The 27,868-nt window shown below is 43.5% G+C and overlaps 1 protein-coding gene across 3 annotated transcripts in view; it reads right to left on the bottom strand.

The window, feature by feature from the left end:
- LOC126248289 (uncharacterized) overlaps nt 1–27,868 on the bottom strand; it is a 343,564-nt gene that overhangs the window by 116,915 nt on the left and 198,781 nt on the right. For all 3 annotated transcript variants that reach the window (XM_049949142.1, XM_049949143.1, XM_049949141.1), the window contains one exon: nt 4,564–4,739. In XM_049949142.1, the coding sequence (XP_049805099.1) occupies nt 4,564–4,739 (176 nt within the window). The remainder of the gene's footprint in view (nt 1–4,563; nt 4,740–27,868) is intronic.

Genomic DNA, 27,868 nt, shown 5'->3' on the forward strand with positions numbered 1-27,868 from the left:
GAAGAATGAATTTAAAACCAGAAAGGAACACGAAATATTCTTACTGGAAGGACAACATAAACAAATCGAAAGATTATTACGAGTAATGTTCACTCGTCCAGCGTTCAGTGTTTAAAACCAAAACTATATTTTACAAATCCAGCAGTCAAGAAACTGCTATTAAGTCATTTCGATTTCAAACTGTGAAAATGGACACTCAAAGCAATTGTTAGCAATGGTACACTCTCAGTTGTAAAGTAACATAAGTCCTATTAGGACGCAAAAGAAGGAAGAAGTGTTTGACCTCTTGAAATTCATGTCACCTAACAATCACGAATATTACCTTCTGTTAGATTTCCGCCACAAGGAATATATTAGATCCATGTGAAACGGTTTATAAAAATAGCTTATTCTCATTTTAAATGAGTGTTGTACTGGTAAGAACGATGAAGATCTTATCATTTACTGTATGATTACTCGTAGCCGCAAAGTAATTTTAAAATATACTGCTTCAGGTTTAAAATGTATCTTTCCTTCTTAGTCTTCCTTTCTTTGCGTGGTAAAATAATAACTATGAAACGCAAAACAATAAATACCTCACAAGGAAAGGTCACGATATGTTGTCGCGCAAATTACATCCATATCATAGCGCAGTTAATATAGCAGCAAAAGATACATACACCATAAAAATTGTAGCTGCTATGAACTATTAGAACAGGAGATATCAGTCGTCAAAGATACGACGAGACAACTATAAGCATGAATGATTTATTAGATAAATTGATTATTACAGACAAACAGTCAGTAATACGACAGTTTATTTACTTGACGACACTATCGGAGGCTTAAAATATGCAAGTCAGCAATAATAGTATGGTCTATTCACAGACAATTCTCGCATTGTACACATTTTCTGGATGCAGGTTGGTCACTGATCTCATGGAAACTCTCTTGCGTTAATCCTTCTTCGAAGCAGTACTCGAAGAGTGTTTGAAATACACGAGGAAAGTCTTTGGTGTCACCGCTTTGAAAAAATGCAGATTTGATTAAGTTGGAGAATGGTATCCCCGAGAACTGGAAATATACAAACGACTGTAGGCGTAAGAAGTGGTCTATATGTCAAATATTAATGTTATTGCCGAAAGACGCTGAAATTATATCTGTGATAAATTTCACAAATTTTTTGTGGGCGGGAGAAGAAAACGTTGGTAGGTTGTATAATGCCTGTGCCCTTCGCTGGAATCACCTTCCTCATAAACTGAACTCCTTCAAGAACTGTACAGCTGTAAAGTTCGTCGTCTCTATTGGATGTCCTGGAGTCAACCAAAAGAAGCGTTTTAATATTTTCTTGTATATCTGGCCGCATTACCTGTTCTAGGGAGGCTTTTAAATACCTCTTCGTGACATTAGCAAATTTGCTACCTAACACATTGATGTTCGGTACATTTACATTCATATTTAGAGGAAAATGGCCGGTGGGCTCCGATACGAGAACATACAAATGGGCTAGCAGCGTACAATCCATCACAATCGCATGCATTGTCATATAAGAGTGTGTGGTTGCAGCTTTGGATCTAACTGCACCAAAGACTTGCCAGATCCGTCCAGATTGTAATTATAATAAAGCTTGACTAATAGGCATTAATTGCTTGATCCGGTAAGAGACGTTTTTTCTCATTGAGACATCCGATTTCTCTAACGAATTGATCAGCTTTTCGTTGAACATCAGCATCCCCTTCAACCAAACGCTTTTGACTTTGTGGGCCATTTTATTATTATTCTTACATTTAAACCCACGAGTTGGAAGCTTTGAGCTGCAATGGTCTGTGAGGATCACTTCTCTTCTTTGTTGCAGTGCCCAAAGTGTCAACGTGCGGTCATGTATTAATGCGTTTTCTTGTTGGTTGAGTTGGGGGAGGGACGAAACAGCGAGGTCATCGATCCTTTCGGATTAGGAAAGGATGGGGAAAGGAACAATCCTGGCATTTGCCTGATGCGATTTAGGGAAATTACGGAAAACCTAAATCAGGATGGCCGGACGCAGGATTGAACCGTCGTCCTCCCGAATGCGAGTCCAGTGTGCTAACCACTGCGCCACCTCGATCGGCGAGTTTTCTTGTGTCTTTTGCTATAAAATGATCGCGTAATTCACGATTTATCATATCCTGCAGATGTTTTGGGTTTAAAGAATGGCGTTGTTTTAGCCTGTTTTCAAAGTTCTGTGTCACAGTTCAACATTTTCTTTTCTTTTTCTGTGCCAACACTTCTGTAATTTTCAGGTGCGGTGTCATGTCAATGGCTAATCCAGGACGACACAGACGGGTAGGATCAACATTTCCATCTTTTTCCGTCGGTTGTTTTGTCCATACCTTGTACACTTCAGTCAGATGTCCTCGAGGAAACTCCGTTCGTTTTCTTCGAGGTGACGGCTGATAAGATGAACCGCTACTTCCCTGGAAAACCGACTCTAGCGATATTGCTAGAACCCTCACACCCCTGGCACTATCATTTTCTTCATCTGAAAGCTCTTCATATGATGCTTCTTTATTTGATGCCTCTTCATCTATTGAAGTGTAGTAACCTCTGCCATTGAAGCATCCTCAAAAATAGTCAAATATGTGTGAATTCTTAAGGGACCTAACTGCTGAGGTCATCGGCCCCTAGACTTACACACTACTTAAACTAACTTATGCTAAGAACAACACACACACCCATGCCCTAGGAGGATTCGAACCTCCGGCGGGAGGGGCCGCGCAATCCGTGACATGGCACCGTAAACTGCGCGGTCACTGCGCGCGGATTACAGCATCCTGCTGCCTTATATGTTCACATACAACTCACTCTTCTCCTGTAGTTATATGTTCTATAATACCAAAATATTATATCAACAGTTTCACATAGTCAGTTTCATTGTCCAGAGCGAAAAACTTAATACCTCTGTGAGTACACTTCTACACCAGAAAGATAGTGTGGCCTACTCTAACACCAGACACAGACCCATCTGACATAGTGTGACCTCTGCGCTGCTTGCATAGCGATACGTAAATGGAGGGCTTTAGTAGAGCGGGAAAACCTATTACCACCCCACCGATTTCTCCTTTTCTTACCAATACCGTTGAAGCATAGCAGCTAAAGCTTTAAAAAGAGTTTTTTTTAGTCAGTAGCAAAACAAAAATAGTTTAGTTCTATTCTCTGAGACAACTACAGTGACCTGCTCTTGTCAGTTGATGCTGTTAATGCCTTGTGCCGTTGTTGTTTTGAGTCCGCCATAACAGCAACTGAATATTCGTCTGCAGTAATCTGAGCAAACGGCCTTGCCGCAGTGGTAACACTGGTTCCCGTCAGCTCACCGAAGTTAAGCGCTGTCGGGTTGGACTAGCCCTTGGATGGGTGACCATTCGGCCTGCCGAACGGGGTGCACTCAGCCTTTGTGAGGCAAACTGAGAAGCTACTTGATTGAGAAGTAGCGGCTCCGGTCTCGGAAACTGACATACGGCCGGAAGAGCGGTGTGCTCACCACCTGCCCCTCCATATCCGCATCCGGTACCGCCTACGGTCTGAGGATGACACGGCGGCCGGTCGGTGCCGTTGTGCCTTCACAGCCTGTTCGGGCGGAGTGTAGTTTAGTAATCTGTTTGAAGTGTATGTTTGGTCTAGACATAAATAATATATCATGAACGCTGAAGTTCCTTGTTCAATGCTCATTCTTTGTAGGCGACTTTGCTACATTCTGCTCCCCCTACTACTCGCCTGTAGCAACCTGACGATAAGGCAGTTGGAAAAATGTGAAAGAAGCACAGCAAGCGGAATAACACGAAGAAAGAAAAAATAAGGTTGATTGCTGGGAGTAGAACTCGCTCTGCAAATCGGTAGTTATTATGCACTAATGTCTTCACATTAACAGTAATATTGGATTTATTTCCCTGAATAATATTATAAATATTTCGATGTTTTATCTTCTTTAGATCAAAGAGAAAGAAGTATTGCTTTTGAATATGAACTGTAACGCTCAAACGAATTCAGGTGGTTTTTACGTACAGCAACGCCTACATAGCTGCCAATAGCGTCGTTCTCGCTCATCTGGTTTGGTGTTGCAAAGACAATAGTCTTTACAGCAAAAGGAAGGGAGGAAGGTTGGCGCCTAACGTTCATCGATATTGTGATCATTAGAAACAAAGCACAAGCTCTTCTTCGACAAGGATCGGTAAAGCAATTGGCCATGGCTATGTTCTAGGTTCCTGTAATCGCCTTAATTGATTTATGGTAACTCTAAGGAACCGAAACTGGCTCGTCAGGTGAGGATTTGATCCCTTCTTGTTTCGAATGCGAGTCCAGTGTGTTGAGTATTGCGTGGCCTCAGGTTTTCTTAGAGAATTCTCATAACCACGCACCGTCCTCCAGATCTTGTGCCATTCTTGACAATCGTACTCTTAAACTGTCATACCAGGCTTCAGCTTTACAAATGAACTAAAAGCAAAAATTTCTGAAAACATGTATGTACAGAAAAGGACAACAATAATTTCTTAGTGTAAGTACATTTTGAAGGTAAGTTTTGATTGATTAAGTTTTTGCAGTGATACTGACCCAAAGCAACTATGAAGACTGAAACGTAATCGAATAGGAAACGAACGAAAATGACGAGTCCGCTTATGTCCACCCAGTATTCTCTTACTTCACATGGCCATTCCATTTCCACATGCGTGTCATTAAGGGTTTCCTGAGGTAGGAAGTCCATTACAGATAATGAGTATCTGCATGACCTGCAACACAGATGTTTACACAATTGTTTTCATGTAATTACACGTCTACAAAGCACACAAGGGTCCCTATTTTTAACTGATAGTAGCATACTCATTTCTACAAAACATGTCAACCACACAAACTTCGTAATACAAGAGGGGAAGACGGTATTTTGCTTCAAACCACGCAAGGAAAAAAAACAGTATATTGGTTGTATTGTGTTGGTGGCGCGTATTGTTTTTGAAGTCTAACAGTTTTTTCCAGAAGAGCTAGCACAAACTGCGCAGGACACAGATAGAGTTGGTGTCTGCATTGTCTCATTTCTGCCATTTCGACCGACTAATTTCTTGTCAGTACCTCGCCCGCCTTTATGAAACAGACTTGAATCCCACAACTTTCTTCCTCTCTCTGGAGGAGAAAACGCAGAATGTACGTGAATGTGTAAGAGAGAGACAAGAGATATTGGTAACCGAGATTAATGTTCCTTCGTTTCGTTATCGTCGTTTGCGTAAGTTGTAGTTATGATATCGATATTAGCTGACCAGTCGACATAGAGATAATTAAATAAGAGAATTAGCTTTTAGTGTTAAGCCCTGTGCCTATTTCTTTTTAATTTTCACATTTATAATATATTAAAAAAACCATAACTGTAGAATGAGACTCAATTTACAAGTAAAGTGGCACCGGTGTTCTGGGATATTAATACTTCCGATTCCTCATTCAGAGCATCTGTGAAATACAGTAAAGCTATTTAGGTATGTTTTGCTGTTGAAAGGGAAAATATATGTCACAAACACGCGAAAATATCTGAAGAAAATCATCGAACAGGGCACTATGTTGCTGATAGTGACAGAAGCGTTATTTTTGGTATTTCCAAGACACAAATTTTGCTCTCTGTAATTTTTAATTATCGCTATACACGAGATGGAATGTATGAAATTAAAAACTAAAAAGAAAGGAAGACTAATGTGTAATGTCTCATCCACGAGAATGTTTTTAGAGATGAAGCACTACCTCAGCTGCAGAAAGATGAGGGTAGGAAGTGGATATTGTCCGTTTTAAGAATCACCCATGCCTTCGCTGGAGGTGATTTACGAAAGCAACTGGAACTCCTAAATCAGAATGGCCGGACTTAGAGTCGAAGCCCTCTCTTCCAGATCACGAGTATTGTATCTTAACCACTGTGCCACCTCGCTCGATGAAACGATGTTGCATAAATGTATAAGCGTACTCGATCATCATGAAATACAATGATGAGCCAAAACCTTAAGACCACTTGCTTAATATCGTGTTGGTTCATCTTTGAACCTCAGCGCAGCAATGAATCTACGTGGCGTGGATTCCATGAGTCCTTCATAGGTTTCTGGAGGTACGTGCGACCAGTTGAATACGCAGTCTCGCAGTACCCGCATGTGGCTTGTCGGTGCCGAATTGGCGCCCGATAGCGTCCTAGATGTATTCCATCGGATTCCGATCAGGCGGAATCAGTGGCCGAGACAATGACGTAATGTGACTATCACGCTCCTCAAACCACTGTAGCACGAATCTGGCTTCGTGACACGGGCAATCATTTTACTGCAAGATGCCATCGCCTTCGGGCAAGACAAGTATGAACGAATGTAGGTGGTCCACGTAGTCCACGGCTGTCGTCTACATCTACATGACTACTCTATAGTTCACAAGTAAGGGTCTGGCAGAGGGTTCATCGAACAGCACGTGGGAAAACAAAAACTTAAATATTTCCGTGCGAACTCTTATTTTCCTTATTTTAATACGGTGATCATTTATTCTATTGCTCCTTCGATTACTACAGGTACCATGGAAGCCCAGGTGAATGCCCCCACAGTAGAACACTGTCACCACTGGCCTGCGTGCATGTTTCGAGCAGCTGGTCGTCTGGATGCCAATGTATACGGATACGACTGTCGACCTTGTGTAACATGAAATGTGATCCATTCAGCTAGGTGACACGATTACATTGATCCACGGTCCAGTCTCGAGGACCCTGTGCCCACTGCATCTGTAACTGACGATGTCGTGTCAACATGGGAACAGGTACGGAGCCCCATTTTCAAAACGTGCGCTGGAGGGCGTGCTCTGAAAGAGTCGTGCCTGCACCAGCACTGTGCTCTCTTGTCAGAACTGCCGCAGATCGCCGCATATCCTACTTTACAGAGAGGATAAGCCTCCGACCTCCATGTTCTCTGACGAGGAATGGGCTCTCACGCTTTGACATCCACTCGGGTTTCACTGTCATTCAGACACATTCCATAGACGCTCGCGAAAGTAGCACGTGAACAGCCGATCATCTTCGCCGTTTCTGACACGCTCGTTCCCTGGCACCGGAGCATAACAATCTGCCATTTGTCAAAGTCACTTACGTCAGCGTAATTCCCCATTTTCGGCCCTTAACGTCGCTAGAATGATTTCCCATTCATCTCTGCTCCGCTTACATACTTTTCTAACGGCGTCACGTGTCCAGAGTACCATCATGCGGCATTCACTCTCGCGGTTCATCAGTGTAAATGACCGTGTGAGGTTAGCAACAATATTATGACTTATATGAAAATTCTATAACTGAGAAGATAACTTTATCGTTACCATTTATTACTGAATCAGTCGGTGGAGAAAGGAACTATGTCACATTTTATTACTTTTCAGGAGAGACAAGAAACTGTCTTTTTGTTAAACCATTTGACAGATTTCGTTGAAATTTTCGGTATTTGTTGCACGTTGATCATACATACTGCGAAAGAAAATAATTTTTATGTTCTCTTAAAGGTATCTTCTGAAAAAAAATTGAAAATTTATAACATAGTTCCTTTCTCCAGTCAGCAAGTGAATTTAGCATTTTTCGTGAGTATAGCACATTCAAAATTGCACATTTCTGGTCTATAACTAAAATTTATTGATTAACTAATGGAAGATTATCTTCAACTGAAGATTAAAACAACTACTTCATAGAATTCAAAGTTCAGGATAGTTAATAATTTACCATAGTGAGTTATCATTTATAGTCGGCCATTTCAATATCTCCTTACAAAAAATCTCAGCGTCTTCTCCATGGATGTACTTAACCAGTTTCTGAATATCTTCAGTTTTCTTTTTATTGATTCTAACCTTTTTCCCATCACGTAGCCTTTGCAATCCAATTTGAAACGAAGCAAGTTTAGTGTTTGCCACATTAAAGGGGTGACTGACACAGCTGTTTATGAAAGGGTAGGCAGTCACAACTCCCGGTTTCGTTGCTTCATAAAGAAATTCTTTGAACATTGCCACAGAAAAATTTTGTTTTTCTTGACGAGGCGTCTTGAGATGTGCCGTTTCCCTAGACTTCACGTTTTTTTCTTCTTTTTTTTGCGCGCGCGCGCGCGCGCGTGTGTGTGTGTGTGTGTGTGTCTATGTGTAATGACGAAGCTGCCACGTGTCAAAGTCCATTATGTCTTCAGTTTCCACTATAACGACGGTAACTTCAGAAATACTGTTTGCTATGATTTTCCCATACTGTTTAGGGGTGTAAACTCGGCCATATTTCCACATTTCCGTATTTGTCTCTCCAGTGTTCCAAAGAAACGGTCACAAGGGAGAAACGAGTGAACTCTTTCGGGAAATCTGTAATTTTTTTTAATTTTTCAGTGCCTTGCATGGCACATCCTTACTACGGTATTATTTGTATTTTGACCATGTGCTCCGTCTAAGAACAGGTGTACATCTGTAACATTCTTCGCAACATTGTTTTCTATGTAGTGGTACAGGAATGAACAGACCTCATTCGCTCCCTCTTTCGTTTCACCTTCGCCTGGACTTTATACCATAAATGCAGAAACAGTTAACCCACAGCTGACGTAAATAGAATGTTTCCTGCATTGGGATGTTTGGCAGAGACAAGTTTTGCATGAATTCGAAAGCTAGTCCAACAATGTCATCCCTGTCCATACATTCTTGCTCAGTTATTTTAATAAATTAATAAAATATCCTGCTGCGCCGCTTATGAATATCCAACTCAAGTTGTGCAGCTCTTTTACAACTGTCGGAGATATGTGCACTTTTTAACTTAGCCTGAAGTTCCTCCATTTGCCACATACATCAATTAGGGGACGACCGAAAGGAAAATTGTAATTTTCACGAAAATGTCTCCTATAGAAGTCCTATTTCACATTTACTTCTGAATACTTCGTAAGGAACATTTCGTGCATAGTTTTCAGATCGAAGCGTGTCTCTAGATATTTCATTTCCTTCCCAGCATAGTGAGTTTCTTTGAGAGGGAAAGATGTGATGTTGGTATCTATCAAATTTATTACATTTTGATTGTGTATGGATTAGTTCCACGCATGTCATTTGGAATTTGACCCTTAACTAGTAACTGACAAATACGAAAAACACGTTTCTGTGATACAACATGAAGACTGAGAAAAGCATGTTTGCAGACACGAACTGTTTTACCACAGACAATGGCATGGTAAACAAAGGAATGTTGTTTCTTGATGCTATCGATGTCACTGACAACTTTTCTTGGCCTTCTTTTCGTAATGTCACTGCCACAATTAACCCCTGTAAATAAATATCCTGACTATTTTTCAATGTTCAAAATGTTTGAATGTATCTCGATGCAATTATCCTCACTGATACGTTGGAAGCTTTCCATTCGGCATCTGGAATTTATTAAGTAATCGCAAAGCAGGTAGCACATACTATGGAATTTATATTACACTGGACTTGTGGAATGGGTAAATGTCACTACTGATACCTTACCTGCAATCAACACCGACAGATTTTCCAGGAACTGTTTTCCCACTGCAGTCATTATATGGCAACCCGTGAACTCTAGCCTCCTTGATTCTCTTCCTCTTGTGCTCACTTTCGTTTCGTTTTCGTTTGGGAGACATTTCGAAAGATGACATTCAATAACTTACAACAACAGGGAACAATAACTATGACACGTCACGAAGTTGGCGCCAAGTTAGTGTTTTGTTGTACTTTCTGCGCCTGCGTGCTACAAGCCAACGCCATCTAGTTTGAAGGTGGGGTAGTACAAGCTCGCTGACAGTACAGTCATGAGTACAGTCTTCTGGCGAGACGCGATGTGCGGCGGAGAAAGAAACTAAGCCACTGACTTAATTCCTTTCTTCTCAGCACTTAGCAAATCGACCTCGTGTTATTCCCACAGCAAGATGCCAAACATAGTTCGTTTCATGACAGTAAGATGCGTCTTACACACACACACGAGTAAACCAAGACAAACAAATCAGCATTATCAGCATAAAATCAGAAAGAAGCTAGTTCTACATGGCCTAATTAAAAGGGTATGACAGATGTATGTCATACCCACGATCACGAACAAAAAAAGGTTAGACAGTACCTCTGTTATAAACCAAAACTTTCACCTTTAATTTAATTTAATTCGCAGTTCTGGATGCATTAATCCGAATACACGTGAAGTACCATATTAGCACCCCGCGTCACAAACATTCGTGCTCTGTTGTGTCACACAATGCATTTTGGTCTATGTAGGTCCATCAGGTGTTGTTCTTACAATACTCTAAGGAGTTCCATTTTGTAAGTCGCAAATCAAAGACAACAAAAGATAATGAGAAGATTTTTCTATGAACCAAGTAATTAACTGACTTCCATGCGTGCACTCTAAGAAGACTCTCGGTGAAGTGGCTGACAGGACTAATTGAATCGATAGAAATCGAATGTCCTTAACCGGTATTGACTCATTTCCTATCGCTACCAGCTTTAGCTACTAGACAACACTGTGTTTAATGAGCCTAATATATCAGTAAATAAGATGATTTCAAACTCTATTGCACACAGAAATTCAACGACGCTCCTGTTTATAAGGTTACAGATATCGATACCGTTCCTGCGTATCGAATCTGCCCTTACTAATCTGTGCCGGACCGAAGCCCATAGGCGGCGTGTGGATATCTCATAATCCGAGAGAGGTTCCGTTTTGGCGGCTGTCGATCTGGTGAGCAGCAGTGTCTGGTCTGAGCTTGTCTACCGTAGAGGCCACAGATGAGAGTGAAGTGTGCAGTTGCGCGCCGAAACACGGAAAGTAGGCGACAACAGTGATAATTTTATATTCACATGCTGCCGTGTGTGCATGGACAGTAGGCATCATATGGACGGTTTTCTCTAAATGCAAGTACAATAAATTCTGCGTTTGATATAAACTGTTTGTGATTTCAAGAAACATTTCTCACCACTTTAACGTGCGTCACGTTATGAGGAGGAGTGAGAATAGAAATCTCTTAGGGCACGTGTAATATAGGTACAAGCGTCAGAACTTCATTACTGAGGTAAGTATACCTTGGGAGGGAGGCTATCCACCAATGCTGTAAAGCAAATCAGTAGTACGATGTCATACAAAATTACAGCACATAAAAAATTCATTATTAGGGTGCCTTACATGTTCTCCATTTACTTAAAAGGTATGTCGCATAGGGTGGTCAGGAATCTGAGACTGCTTGCTGATAACGCTACAGGTGTCACTCCTGAGTGACCGTAGGAGGATTGAGGATTACTTGGGCAGGATTTCCATCTGATGCGATGACTGGTGGCTTGCTTTAAATATGGATAAATGTAAGTTAAAGCGAATGAGGAGAATAAACATTATTGCAATATTTGAAGACAGTATTAAAGGTATGCCGATTGTCTCTCAGCTCAATTAAATACCGAGGCATAGCATTGCGAAGCAAGCACATCCTCAGTTGTAGGGAGATGATTGACTGACAGCAGTTTATTGACAGAGTTCTGGGAAAATTTAGCGTATCTATAAAGAGACTGAGTATAGCACCCTATTCCGACCGATTCCTGAGTAGGCTACTTACTGCTCGAGTGTTTTTAGGCTCCCCACCAGGACGTGTAAAACGACCAGATCTCATTAAAAGAAGACATGAAGCAATTCAGAGGCGTGCTGCTGGATTTGTTGTCGATAGGTTCAATCTGTATGGCAGTGTTACGGAAATTCTCAGTGAGTTTAGTTCGGAATCCTTGGAGGAAAGAAATCTGTCTATTTGCGAAACGCTATTGAAAAAGTTTAGCGAACCAGAATTTGGGACGGAATGCGGAACGATTCTAATGCCGCCGACTATCAGCTACACAAGAACGCAAAGACAAAATGAGGGAGACAAGGAGTCGTACAGAGACATACAGGTAATCATTTTTCCTTCGCTCCATTTGCAAGTGTAACAGGAAAGGGAATGACTAGCATTAGTTTCGAAGCACCTACTGTCGCGCACTGTACTGTGACTTGCAGAGTATGTATGTAATAAATAATCCGCAATCAGCCGTATGGTGCACGCTGAAGGATACCTTGTACCTGTACTAGTCATTTTCCTTCCTGATCCATTTGCAAATGGTGCGAGGGAAAAATAACTGTCTATTTTTCTTCATGCAAGCCCTATTTCCTTACATCTTTGTGATCCTTACGCGAAATGTACGTTTGCTGCAGTAGAATCGTTCTTCAGTGAGCTTCAAGTGCAAGTTCTCTAAATTTTCTCAGTAGTTACATGCATGACTGAAAGAACTACAACGTAAGAATGTTGACAGGGTGACATGTGGAAGTTAAGGGCGACAGTTCGCGATAAGCGCGAGGACCAGGTTCGACACCAGGTCCGGCAAATTTTCATATGTCACTAAGGGCTAGTAGACCTATACCTAATACAGCTGATGTCAAGGAATTCGCAGTCAACGAACTTATTTCGAAGTTTCTCGATAGTGTTTCGCGGAAAGAACGTCGTCTGCCCGCCAGGGATTCCCATTTGAGTTCACGAAGCACCTCCGTAATACTCGCGTGTTGGTCGAACCTACAGGTAACAAATCTAGCAGCACACTTCTGAATTACTTCGATAACGACTTGTTGAGGATTCCAAACACTCGATTAGTAGTCAAGAATAGGTCGCACTAGTGTTCTATACGTGGCCTCCTCTATAGATGAGCAACACTTTACCAGAATTCTCCCAACAAATCGAAGTCGACCATTCACCTTCCCTCTACCGTCCTTACGTGCTCGTTCCATTTCATATCACTTGGCAACATTACGCCTGGACATTTAATCGGCGTGACTGTCAAGCAGCACACAACTAATGCTGCATTCGAACATTATGGGATTGTTTTCCCTGCTCATCTGCATTAACTTATATTTTTATGCGTTTACAGCTAGCTGCCATCCATGACACTAACTAGAATTTTTTTCTAAGTATCTTCCTACAGCCACTCAACGACGATACCTTCCCTTACGCCACAACGTCATGAGCAAACAGCCGCAGATTGGTGCACACCTTGTCAGTCAGATCATCTACGTATACACAGAATAAGAGCAGTCGTATCATACTTCCTTGGGGCACTCCTGGCGGTACCCTACTCTGTGATGAACATTCGCCGTTGAGGACAACGTACTGCGTTCTGTTAATTAACCCTTTAAGTAATGTCATCCTAGTGCGCTTTGAACCATGCACGTACATTGCGAGCTGTGTAACACGTTGCATTGTCCTGCTGGTAGGTGGCATCGCGCCGAGGAAAAACAAACTGTACGTGAGGGTGGACATGGTCCCAAATGATAGATACATGAGTGTGTTGATCAATTACGCCTTCCAGAATGACGAGATCACCCGAAGAATGCGACAAGCACATTTTCCAGACAATAATGCTCCATCCTCCGACCTGTAACCTTCCGAAGATTGTTGTAGGGTGCTTACTTTCAGACGTCTAATACCGCACACACGAACGGCTCCATGTCCGATGGGGCATAAAACGTGATTCATGTGAAAAGGCCGCCTGTCGTCGCTCAGTGGACGTCCAGTTGTGGTAGTGGCGTGCAAATTTCAGCCTTCTTCGCCGATGAACAGCAATCAGCATGGTTGCATGAACTACACTACTGGACATTAAAATTGCTACACCAAGAAGAAATTCAGATGATAAACGGGTATTCATTGGACAAATATATTATACCAGAAATGACATGTGATTACATTTTCACGAAATTTGGGTGCATAGATCGTGAGAAATCAGTACCCAGAACAACCACCTCTGGTCGTAATAAAGGCCTTGATACGCCTGGGCATTGAGTCAAAAAGAGCTTGGATGGTGTGTACAGGCACAGCTGCCCGTGCAGCTTCAACGCGGTACCACAGTTCATCAAGAGTAGTGACTGGCGTATTGTGACGAGCCAGTTGCTCGGCCACCATTGACCAGACGTTTTCAGTTGGTGAGAGATCTGGAGAATGTGGTGGCCAGGGCAGCAGTCGAACATTTTCTGTATCCAGAAAGGCCCGTACATGACCTGCAACATGCGGTCGTCCATTATCCTGCTGAAATGTAGGGTTTCGCAGGGATCAAATGAATGGTAGAGCCACGGGTCCTAACACATCTGAAATGTAACGTCCACTGTTCAAAGTGCCGTCAGTGCGAACAAAAGGTGACCGAGACGTGTAACCAATGGCACCCCATACCATCACGCCGGCTGATACGCCAGTATGGCGATGGTGAATACACGCTTCCAATGTGCGTTTACTGAGATGTCGCCAAACATGGATGCGACCATCATGATGCTGTAAACAGAACCTGGATTCATCCGAAAAAATGACGTTTTGCCATTCGTGCACCCAGGTTCGTCGTCGAGTACACCATCGCAGGCGCTCCTGTCTGTGATGCAGCGTCAAGGGTAACCGCAGCCATGATCTCCCAGCTGATAGTCCATGCTGCTGCAAACGTCGTCGAACTGTTGGTGCAGATGGTTATTGTCTTCCAAACGTCCCCATCTGTTGACTCAGGGATCGAGACGTGGCTGCACGATCCGTTACAGCCATGTGGATAAGATGCCTGTCATCTCGACTGCTAGTGACACGAGGCCGTTGGGATCCAGCACGGCGTTCCGTATTACCCTCCTGAACCCACCGATTCCATATTCTGCTAACAGTCATTGGATCTCGACCAACGCGAGCAGCAATGTCGTGATACGATAAACCGCAATCGCGATAGGCTACAATCCGACCTTTATCAAAGTCGGAAACGTGGTGGTACGCATTTCTCCTCATTACACGAGGCATCACAACAACGTTTCACCAGGCGACGCCGGTCAACTGCTGTTTGTGTATGAGAAATCGGTTGGAAACTTTCTTCGTGTCAGCACGTTGTAGGTGTCGCCACCGGCGCCAACCTTGTGTGAATGCTCTGAAAAGCTAATCATTTGCATATCACAGCATCTTCTTCCTGTCGGTTAAATTTCGCGTCTGTAGCACGTCATCTTCGCGGTGTAGCAATTTTAATGGCCAGTAGTGTAGGAACCTGCTGCGGAGGCCGATTAACAGCAATATTCGCTGAACGGTCGTTGAGGAGACAGTTTTGGTAGTTCCTTGGTTCATCTAAGCGGTCAGCAGCTCAACAGCTGCACGTCTATTCGCCAATACACATCTCCGTAGCCATCGTTCACCCGTCACGTGGTGCACCACGGTTGTCTCGGCACCGGATCTGGATAGATCCATTTTGCCCTGCACGGTATACTTTAACGAAGGCGGCATGCGAACAGTTTACAGACTCAGCAGTTTCTGAAATGCTTCCACCCTTGGCTTGAAACCCAATCATCATGTCCTTTTGGACGTCAGATAAGTCACTCCATTCCGCATTACAACGCTTGCACTGTTTTCCGCGTTCCCCCGACATGCTTTATATACCCTCCACTATTAGTGCTGCGACCTGCCGTCTGTGAGTGGTTATTTCACGTTGATGTCGCGCACAGGCAGAGGTCACATTAATGTGACTGGACCGTGAATAATTTGCCGCTGCACCGGCATGAGTGAACGTGGCAGTGGGTGACTAAAGTGATGCGATGGGCAGGGGCGTCCGGCGAGGTAGTGTGAGTGTGCATTGTGTGTGTGTGTGTGTGTGTGTGTGTGAGTGAGTGTGTGTGTGAATGTGCGTGTAAAGTATTACCAAAGATAGGTCGAACTTCATTGCGAAGTTGTGATCGGCATATTGGTAACCTTCGTGTGTACTGCCTTGTGTTTAACTGCCAGCAAGCTCGGGGATCTACAGTACACCCGACTCAATCAATGAGTAGAAGACAAATGACATTTAAAGCATTTACCAAACGTCTAACTCTGTGTCTTAGGTCACATGGTGTTTTGTTTTTCCTAACTCTTCGGGAAGCCGGAATTCTTCGTGACCCTGAAGGGGCAGGAATATCTTCTTTGTCATTCATCGTTAATAGCTTTATCAATTAATACTGGACATACGTTCACCGTGCGGCTACACTGTAACTGTTTGAAAGTTGCGGCTGATAGCAGTTGAAAATATAAAGCCACAGTCAAGAAGACTATCGTCTTGCCGATATATATATCGAGCAGAACTAGGAAGCAAAATGACATTGCTATAGTAAGGTAGCACCTGTTATTCATATTAAACCTTAAGGATTTGTTGTTTGGATTATGAGAAATTATGTTTCAAAAACCTAAATTTAAAAAGACTATTTTGTAAAAAATGATTGCTCACGGTAATTTTTATTACAAGTTTTCAAAAAATAGAAATTTGTTATTTTTATGGCCGGTGGCTGAGGGGAAGGGGGCTGGGCTTTGTAGTTGAAGAGCTGCATTTCGGCACCAAAAATTTTAGAAATCAAGCACTGACGCCAGAGATGCCTATTTGCCTATTTGTATATCCTGTCCTCCAAACAGGAGTCTGTGCAATGGTCAAAAGATGGTATGTCTGTAGAATCCTCCTGCGCGAGAGCTAAAACTTCAGCTTTCCTTCTGTTGTTTTCTGTTGCCACACCAGAGTGGTCAACGATTGATTGAACAGAAGCCTTCGACCCGCTTAGCGATTTTACGTAGGACCAGAATTTTCTCGTTTTCTCGGAAAGATCTTGTGCTAAGGTATAAAGGTGGAAGTACGCTTCCCGCACTGATCTTTTTACAGGCGCACAAATTCCTACTAACTTTTACCTGCCCTCATTTGTGCGTCCTTTTTTTGTCCACGGAGTGCAACAGTCTCTGTTTCCTCAGCATTTTCCGAATTTTTTTTTTCACTACACCACGGTAGGTCTTTTCTGTTCTTAATTCACTTACTCCGCACATGCTTCTCCAAAGCGCGATTTACAATCATTTTAAACTTAGCCCATAATTCCTCTACGTCCATCTTTTTCGCACTAAATGATTTTCTTTCACTGTCTAAGTGGGATCCTAACAAGTACTTGTCTGTGAAAGTGGCGAGCCTGGACTATATAAAGATGGGAAATTTGTAGAGGCGCTGATAACCGCGCATTTTAGAGCCCAGCAAACCATCATCGTCATATGTACTGTCACTGTTGATAAGATCAGGCCTGTTTGTAGCTACAAGGGCGAAAATATTTCCATGGCTCCTCAAGACACCTGTCGGGAAACGTGTTCAAAATTACACCACAAGACTGTCTTTCCGTACCGTCTGCTGTGAATCCACAGGCGTCCCACTTGGTGAGTTAAAGTCGCCTCCAATAAAAACTGCATACTCTGGGTATTTCCGCGTTACTGAGCGTAGGCTTCCTTTGCATTATTCTAAAACTGTCATGGTTGAATCGCGCGGCTGGTAAAAGCATCCTATGATTAACGTGAGTTCAGGTAGGTCTGTGACTCGCGTCCAGATAACTTTACAATTAAGACTCAGTTTCGACCTTGATAGACAATATTTTTGTCGACTATAATGAACACTCCCCCTCCAACGACGTCTATCTGTCTTTTTGACATAGTTCCATGCCTCGCTAAATATTTTAGAGCTCTGTACTTCGGGTATCGTCCAGTTCTCGGTTTCGAGAACAATTCGAACGCAACAACTTTCCTGGAACGGAGCAAATTCAGGAACTTTGTTACGAATACTTCGGAAATTTCCTCTTAGAATCTTGACTGTGTGTTTACTTTCCAAGCGGCCTAATTTCGCTCTCTGCATATCGAATGGCGAGTGTTCATCAGAGGACCTGAAACTTCCGCGTAGCCTGAAAAAAACTCAAGCACACTCCACAAGTACTCTGCTACCCGAGTAGCTGTTTCCTTTGGCATATCTGACGTATCAAGGGGAGTCCTACAGTTCTCATCTCAGCGTGTTCGACTGTCTGCGGCGCTTCTCTACTTGTCTCTCCATGTGTATGCACATGCGTTTGCAAGAAAATTTTTTGATGCACCGTGTGTATGAATGGCTGTAGAGGATCATTGAACATTCTCTATCATCGTCTGCCTTCATATCCTTTAAAATGGACATCTCTATGATTAATAAACACTCAAAGAAAGCAACATGACTAATTTCATGAGTCTGATTAGGGCAACTGGCCTGTCGACGTGAATGTGAGATTGAAGCACTGGACTCATACGATGCAAGTGCATGGCCCAAATTCCTAGCCATCCATTATCTTTTCTTGTGAGAGCCGCTACAGTTTAGACAACATGACGGCAGAGGGGAAAGGAGGGATGATGTTTCAGTGAACCATATGTAGAATGCATTATCCAGTGTCATACCAGAACCAAGGCTGCTGTGACGGTCTGGGGCTCCATTGGTTGTCATCGACTGCTTCTACTTGGGTTTACTCCCAACAGTAATCAGTAGGTGAGAGCAGTTGTGGAAGCCAAAATGGAACTCTTGTTACGAAGTATTCCTGAAGATATATTGCAACAAGACAGTTCTCGTCCACGAGTTACAAGGAATGTACAAACTACTAGGGGCGTTCAATAAGTAATACAACACATTTTTTTCTGGAAGCAGAGTGTTTTCATTCAGGAGTCCAATAGAGCACATGATTCCCCACTCTTTTGGCTACAAAATCCTATTTTTAAACATAATCTCTGTTCAATGCGACGGTCTTACGCCATCTTACTGAAAGGACCTGTATGCTCACATCGTACCACTCTGCTGGTCGAAGTTGGAGCCAAAGTCGTGCTGCATCAATAAACTCATCATCATCCACGTACAGCTTAACGTCGAGTGCATCCTTCATTGGGCCAGACACATGCAAGTCGGAAGGTGCGAAGTCTGGGACGTAGGTTACATGAGGAAGAATAGTTCAGTGATGTTTTGTGAGCTCCTTCGGATGCGCAGACTTGTGCGAGACTTTGCATTGTCGTGGAGAAGGAGAAGTTCGCCTGCATTTTTGTGGTGACGAACATGCTGAAGTCAGAATGAAATTTTCACTCTGCAGCGGAGTGTGCGCTGATATGAAACTTCCTAGCAGATTAAAACTGCGTGCCGGGCCGAGACTCGAACTTGGGACCTTTGCCTTTCGCGGGCAAGTGCTCTACCAACTGAGCTACCCAAGCGCGTCTCACGGCCCGTCCTCACAGCTGTACTTCCACCGGTACCTCGTTTCCTTCTTTCCAAACTTCACAGAAGCTCCTGGTAGAGCACTTGCCCGCGAAAGGCAAAGGTCCCGAGTTCGAGTCTCGGCCCAGCACACAGTTTTAATCTGCCAGGAAGTTTCATATCAGCGCACACTCCGCTGCAGAGTGAAAATTTCATACTGGAAACATCCCCCAGGCTGCGGCTAAGCCATGTCCCCGCAATATCCTTTCTTCCAGGAGTGTTAGTTCTGCAAGGTTCACAGGAGAGCTTCTGTGAAATTTGGTAGGTAACAAACGAGGTACTGGCGGAAGTTTTAATCTGCCAGTAAGTTTCATGCTGAAGTCATTTCTTCAATTTTCTGCTGGTATCACAATACACTTCAGAGTTGACCGTTGCACTATGAGGGAGGACATCAAACAGAATAATCCCTTCAGAGTCCTAGAAGACCGTCGTTAGGAGTTTACCAGCTGAGGGTGCAGCTTTGAAATTTCTTCTTTCAACATTGCAGGAGTCACAGCTGAGTGCGGCTGGTCGCCACGGGGGAGACCGGACTGGTTTGTGCAACCTTGTTGAGATGATGACGAACACCTCGTCCAAGCATTCGGGAGGATGATGGTTCAATCTCGCGTCCGACCATCCTGATTTAGGTTTTCCGTGATTTCCCTAAATCGCTCCAGGCAAATGCCGGGATGGTTCCTTTGAAATGGCACGGCCGACATCCTTCCCCATACTTCCCTAATCCAATGAGACCGATGACCATGCTGTCTGGTCTCCTCCCCCAAACAACCCAACCCAACCTCGTCCAATGACTCAACGTGCTTTTGTTCACTGTCAGGTCTCCGTAGACATTCTGCAAGCGTTTATGAATATCTGGCTTCCCGTAGAAAGGAACTCAATGACAACTCTCTGCTTGGAACGAACCTCCATTACAGATAGCACGTTTAAGGCTACATATAGCTCCGCCACCTATCGGAACTTCATGAAAGTATGGGAGCTGAACCGGTAATATTCAGCCATGCAGTCGAACAAATTCCACATTTTTCAGCTGGAATTGGCCAAGAAAAAAATGTTCTGCATTACTTATTGAACGCCCCTCGTACTTCTTCTGAAAGACTGAAGTTGAGCCTCTCCTGTGCTGTCCATTCACCTGATCCATTCACATACTCGCATTGAGTACATCTTGGGTTTCATCGATCAGCCAGTCCCTCGTGATGCTCGCCCAGTAGTTAACACGTTTGACCTTTATGTTCTAATAGATGTACTTGGTGGTGTCATCGAAATACTTAAGTATAAATGCGAAATCGTGCTGAAAAGTAATGCCCACACATTTTTTATGTGAAAATTGTTAAAGTTTTTTTAAATAAAACCAACTTCATTAACATTCTGCATCTTTATTCTTCATGTCTTCATATGTATTTCTCAATATAGTCATCCTGGTGAAGAGCATATTTCTGCCAATGAGAGAACAGTTTGTTGATACCGTCACTGAAGATTGTTTGATTTGTCGACGGAGCCACAACCTCACCTCCGCTTGTACCACTTCATAGCTACAAAATGAAATTCTCGAAGGTGTTATTTAAGTTTTGGAAACTGATGATAATTGGATGGAGCCAACAAGGGACTGTATGGCGGATGATCGATGACAGTGAACCCAAGGCGTCGGATTGTTGTAGATGTCACAGTGCGCGTGCGTGGTCTAGCATTGCCATGCAGAAGGGGAAGGTGCTCAATCTGTGGACGAACTCTTCGAATTCAAAATTAGGTTACAGCACGCACTTTCTCACGCACCAACGTAGTTACGTTACACAACAACATTTCAGACACTACAGTTCGGAGCCTTCCAGCGGCAGAAGGCTGCAAGTATGCAGACACGAAGACTAAAGATGCAGAATGTTAATAACGTTTATTTTATATGAAAAGTTTTGGAGTTTTCACATAAAATATTCGGAGGCATTACTTTTCCACACGCTTTCCTAATAAGAATTCTCCATAGCGACGCGAAGAAAGTGATTTTGGTGTTAAATAAAATCGCCTCTCTTTCATCAATGGCGTCTAGTGGGGGGAAATCAGACTGACGTGAAGTTTCACATGTCGTACAGCGGTTCTTTTCTTTTATTTTCTCTGCTTCTCGTTGACGCAGGCTAACCATAGACTCTATTCTTCTTCATTTTCCTGTAGTTTAAACGTCCAGAGTTCATAACGTTTGCAGAGAAATTAATCAATGTGATGGTACCTTGTAATGTTTCATGTTGCCTAAAGAGACTTAAAATTTTATCAACATATTAGAGCAAGGATCAAATCTGATTCAGTGAAAGACATTTCAAAATTGATGAGGAGGCTGATGATGATGATTCCATTTTTCTGAAATTGTTAACACTGCTGGAGACATGTTTCAAAAGATGGGTATGAAACACAGCATCAGCATCAATGGGCAAAAACACTGTTAAATTGCTGATGATATCGCTCTCTCTACATAAAACTATGCACAGCTTCAGTAAATGTCAGACAGTTTCTCTTAACAGAGAAGGAAAGTAGTGGTTTTGATTAAACTAACGAAACTGAGTCCACGGTCAGGACTAATAGCTTTATAGGTATACAAGTCAGTGAAATATATTGACGTTATCAATGAATGCCCCTGTATAAGTCCGACAGTTTCCTCTCATAGTAAAAACGGAAAGGAAATCATGAGAAAAATAGCAGGTCCATGAGATAAATACGGGTGACTCAGCTTCAGTTTCAAACTCGAATACAGTCAGTTACATTTGCCACTTCACGCATTCAGGCGTAGGTACCAACCAAAACGCAGATTAGCTCGCTTAAAGTATGCCAGAGAAGCAAACAGGCTGAAAATGTGTCAGAAAAGTAGGTAGCACTCAAATACGTGTTGTTCCTACGAAAGAAACAACAAGGAAATACTCATTGTAAACAGCTAATGATGAATCCTCTTTGCCACCAGCTACTAAGGTTCAAAAATGGCTCTGAGCACTATGGGACTCAACTGCTGAGGTTATTAGTCCCCTAGAACTTAGAACTAGTTAAACCTAACTAACCTAAGAACATCACAAACATCCATGCCCGAGGCAGGATTCGAACCTGCGACCGTAGCGGTCTTGCGGTTCCAGACTGCAGCGCCTTTAACCGCACGGCCACTTCGGCCGGCAGCTACTAAGGAAAACTACTTGCAGTTACTGATTATTTAAAAAAAAAAAGAAGAAGAAGAAGAAGAAAGAAAAGAAACACTGCATAACTGAGGTGCCTTTTCTTAGACGGACAATGCCATGTTTATAATTGGTTGCTAAAAGCGAGAATTCTACGAGTGAATCGGATAATCGGATATATGAAAACTGAGCTCAGTGCAGATTTTGCCCGTAAAAATACCTGTGTAATTTGCGCCCTCTTTTCCTGCAAACTACCTGCTCACTCACTGCCTACGTGTATGCCGAGTCATCGATTCCGCCATGCAAATGCCAGGTAACATAAGCATCCTGCTGCTGGAAAATGTACCGCCAATGCTCGACATAACTTTTGCGAGAGGCGTTCAATAAGTATTGTAGCACACTTTTTCTCGTCAAATTTCGGTTGAAAAAATTCGGGATTTGTTCGGCGACATCGTAGAACATTCCCGCTTCGGGACATATAGTTTCTTAAGTTCCTGTAGGTGACGGCGCTATCCGTAGTCTTCAGAATGGCCTCTGCATCGGAGGAGCTTTGCAAGCAGAGAGGTGTCGTTCAGTTCCTCTGGCGGAACACCAGAGCATCGCAGTTATTCATGGACTATCGCGGAATGTCTTAAGAAGACGTGGCAGTTAACAAAAGCACGGTAAATCGTTGGTCGCGCAAGCGTGTCCGATCTCCAGCGCGCCGACCGGCCGCCCACAGCTGTGATTCTTGCAGTGATGGAACGTGCGGACATTCTCATTCAAGGTGTTCGACAGATGACACTCAGGCACCTCGCTATTCAACTGGACGTATCTGTTGGTAGTGCTGACACACTCGACCACCAGTTGCTACACTCAAACGTGTCTGTGCCCGCTAGGTTACTCGACGCCTTACAGAAGACAATAAAAAGAACAACGAAGAACCATCTGTGCGGAATTACTAGGGCGTTACAAGGCTAATTGTGACAATTTTTCGCCGAATATCGTCACACGCGAAGAATAACAGCAGTCCATGGAGTGGCACCACACTACCTGTCCTCTGAGAAAAAGGTCCATAGCCCCACCTTCAGCCGGTAAACTCATGGCGACGATCTCCTGAGGCTCTGAAGGGGTTATTCTGTTTGACGTTCTCTCTCATGGTGCGACGATCAACTCCGAAGTGTATTGTGCTACCCTCAGGAAACTGAAGAAACGATTTCAGCGTGACCGTCGCCACAAATATGCAAACGAATTTCTCCTTCTCCATGACAACGCAAACCCTCACACACGTCTGCACAACCGGAAGGAGCTCACAAAGAGCGCTGTGCCGTTCTTCCTCATCTACAATACAGCCCGGATCTCCCACCTTCCGACTTCCATCTATTCGGCCCAATGGAGGATGCACTCCTCAGAAACGAGTATTTGGATGATGGGGAGATTACAGATGCAGCAAGACATTGGCTGCGTCGTCGACCAAACCTCCCAGTAAAGTGGCGGAAGGACGACTCATTGAATGGAGATTATGCTGAAAAATAGGGTTTTGTAGACAAAAGAGTGGGAAATAATGTGGTGTATTGAAAACCTGAACAAAACCAACTTTCTTCCGAAAAAAAGTGTTGCAATACTTTTTAAACGCCCCTCCTATAATATGCCCTCTTACATATGCTTATGGCACTGCTTCTAGTTGTTTCAGTGTTTAAATCTTACTTTTCTTTCATTTGTGCTATATAGTCTGTCCTAATATGAAAAATCGAGTTATGGATTGTCATTGTAGTGTTAGCAGTTAGCCAACACTACGCACACTACTTGGTTGAGGAGGCCGAATGCACGCGTTAAACTCACGCAGGCTAGAGATAGGTCTGAAACAGGATACGTAATGAATGCTATAAAGAAAAGTACGTAGCTGCTGGAATACTTAACTTTAATCCATCATTGTTGTACATCGCTCTTGACGATACAAGTGAGACTCTGTAGATCATGCAATGTAATACTAATGGCGCCTTGCTAGGTCGTAGCCATTGACTTAGCTGAAGGCTATTCTAACTATCTGCTCTGCAAATGAGCGAGGCTTCGTCAGTGTGCATCGCTAGCTAACTTGTCCGTACAACTGGGGCGAGTGCTAGTCCGTCTCTCGAGACCTGCCGTGTGGTGGCGCTCGGTCTGCGATCACTGACAGTGGCGACACGCGGGTCCGACATGTACTAATGGACCGCGGCCGATTTAAAGCTACCACTTAGCAAGTGTGGTGTCTGGCGGTGACACCACAGTCATCTTAAGCATTTTTCGTTAGTTATGACGTAAGTTATTTTATGATATACGCTCTATCCTTTTAAAGTCCATCTACCTTAATATACAATTTCGAAATGCACAAATATCTTCCATTTGGCAATACTGACAATGATATGCAGTTTTGAAACTATAGAGAAAGTGCACCTTGTAGCACAAAGAGTGGGAGTAGTAGCTATCTACAGTTTATGTCACTTATATACACTACTGGCCATTAAAATTGCTACACCACGAAGATGACGTGCTACAGATGCGAAAATTAACCGACAGGAAGAAGATGCTGTGATATGCAAATGATTAGCTTTTCAGAGCATTCACACAAGGTTACCGCCGGTGGCGACACCTACAACGTGCTGACATGAGGAAAGTTTCGAATCGATTTCTCATACACAAACAGCAATTGACCGGCATTGCCTGGTGAAACGTTGTTGTGATGCCTCGTGTAAGGAGGAGAAATGCGTACCATCACGTTTCCGACTTTGAGAAAGGTCGGATTGTACCCTGTCGCGATTGCGGTTCATCGTATTGCGACATTGCTGCTCGCGCTGGTCGATATCCAATGAATGTTAGCAGAATATGGAATCGGTGGGTTCAGGAGGGTAATAATTAACGCCGTACTGGATCCAAACGGCCTCGTATCACTAGCAGTCGAGATAAAAGGCATCGAAGTGGCCGCGCGGTTTTGGCGCTGCAGTCTGGAACCGCGAGACCGCTACGGTCGCAGGTTCGAATCCTGCCTCGGGCATGGATGTGTGTGATGTCCTTAGGTTAGTTAGGTTTAACTAGTTCTAGGTTCTAGGGGACTAATGACCTCAGCAGTTGAGTCCCATAGTGCTCAGAGCCATTTGAACCATAAAAGGCATCTTATCCGCATTACTGTAACGGATTGTGCAGCCACGTCTCGATCCCTGAGTCAACAGATGGGGACGTTTGGAAGACAACAACCATCTGCACCAACAGTTCGACGACGTTTGCAGCAGCATGGACTATCAGCTCGGAGGCCATGGCTGCGGTTACCCTTGACGCTGCATCACAGACAGGAGCGCCTGCGATGGTGTACTCAACGACGAACCTGGCTGCACGAATGACAAAACGTCATTTTTTCGGATGAATCCAGGTTCTGTTTACAGCATCATGATGGTCGCATCCGTGTTTGGCGACATCGTGGTGAACGCACGTTGGAAGCGTTTATTCGTCATCGCCATACTGGCGTATCACCCGGCGTGATGGTATGGGGTGCCATTGGTTACACGTCTCGGTCACCTCTTGTTCGCATTGACGACACTTTGAACAGTGGACGTTACATTTCAGATGTGTTACGACCCGAGGCTCTATCCTTCATTCGATCCCTACGTAACCCTACATTTCAGCAGGATAATGCACGACCGCATGTTGCAGGTCCTGTACGGGCCTTTCTGGATACAGAAAATGTTCCACTTCTGCCCTGGCCAGCACATTCTCCAGATCTCCCACCAATTGAAAACATCTGGTCAATGGTGGCCGAGCAACTGGCTCGTCACAATACGCCAGTCACTACTCAAGATGAACTGTGGTATCGTGTTGAAGCTGCATGGGCAGCTGTATCTGTACACGCCATACAAGCTCTGTTTGATTCAATGCCCAGGCGTATCAAGGCCGTTATTACGGCCAGAGGTGGTTGTTCTGGGTACTGATTTCTCAGGATCTATGCACCCAAATTGCGTGAAAATGTAATCACATGTCAGTTATAGATAATATATTTGTCCAATGAATACCCGTTTATCATCTGCATTTCTTCCTGGTGTACTAATTTTAATGGCCAGTAGTGTACATGCATACTTCTGGCTCTGGCTCTGAGCGCTATGGGACTTAACATCTATGGTCATCAGTCCCCTAGAACTTAGAACTACTTAAACCTAACTAACCTAAGGACAGCACACAACACCCAGCCATCACGAGGCAGAGAAAATCCCTGACCCCGCCGGGAATCGAACCCGGGACCCCGGGCGTGGGAAGCGAGAACGCTACCGCACGACCACGAGATGCGATACTTCTGGCCTTTTAACTAGTATGTACATTACACGTACCATACGCTGATCCACGGGTATGGACCATATTTTATTTACTGTTTATTTTGAAATATGCTTCGCCAAGTATAGGAGAACAGTAAATATCAAACACTGGTTCTTTAAAGAATCGAACTCTATTGTATAAAACAGCTTCAATCGTCTATTACTTTACAAACGAGTTAAAGCGTTAAATATTTGACGTTAAGTATATAGGCGAGACAAAGTTTAGGACGGCCTGAAATTGAATTTAAAGTTTGATGGAAGTCGCTAAGTGTTCCTTTTATTATCAAACTATGGATGAGTTTAGTCTGGATAATTTTTCAGGGATCTCAGTGTTTGTGGCGTAACATCAGTTGGACTAGGTCCGCCGCCTTAGCTGATCTGTCAGCGCGACTGACTGCCATGCAGTGGGCCCAGGTTCGATTCCCGGCAGGGTAGGAGGTTTTCTCTATTCAAGAGACTGGGTGTTTTGTTGTCCTTATCATTTCATCATCATCGACATACAAGTCACCCAGTGTAACGTCATTCCTGACGTTGAAGTTCAACTACATGAACAGCGAAAATGTAATAAGCGACAAACATTTTTCATTTCATAATTTTATAGGTGGTGTCAAGGACAAAAAAATTCTTAAAGGTTTGACATTATGTTTAAAGCTTGTTGGAAGTCGCAAAGTGTTCTCATTCTCAAGTACTGGATGAACATGGTCTGCGTAATTTGCGCGCCACGAGTTACGCTGCCTCAAGATATACAGGGTGAGTCACCTAACATTACCGCTGCATATATTTCGTAAACCACATCAAATACTGACGAATCGATTCCACAGACCGAACGTGAGGAGAGGGGCTAGTGTAATTGGTTAATACAAACCATAAAAAAATGCACGGAAGTATGCTTTTTAACACAAACCTACGTTTTTTTTTAATGGAACCCCGTTAGTTTTGTTAGCACATCTGAACATATAAACAAATACGTAATCAGTGCCGTTTGTTGCATTGTAAAATCTTAATTACATCCGGAGATATTGTAACCTAAAGTTGACGCTTGAGTACCACTCCTCCGCTGTTCGATCGTGTGTATCGGAGAGCACCGAATTACGTAGGGATCCAAAGGGAACGGTGATGGACCTTAGGTAAAGAAGAGACTGGAGCAGCACATTACGTCCACATGCAAACACCTTTTTATTGGTCTTTTTCACTGGCGCACATGTACATTACCATGAGGGGTGAAATACACGTTCACACGTGGTTTCCGTTTTCAATTACGGAGTGGAATAGAGTGTGTCCCGACATGTCAGGCCAATAGATGTTCAATGTGGTGGCCATCATTTGCTGCACACAATTGCAATCTCTGGCGTAATCAATGTCGTACACGCCGCA

Source organism: Schistocerca nitens, chromosome 3, assembly GCF_023898315.1.
Source record: "Schistocerca nitens isolate TAMUIC-IGC-003100 chromosome 3, iqSchNite1.1, whole genome shotgun sequence".
NCBI lineage: Eukaryota > Metazoa > Arthropoda > Insecta > Orthoptera > Acrididae > Schistocerca > Schistocerca nitens.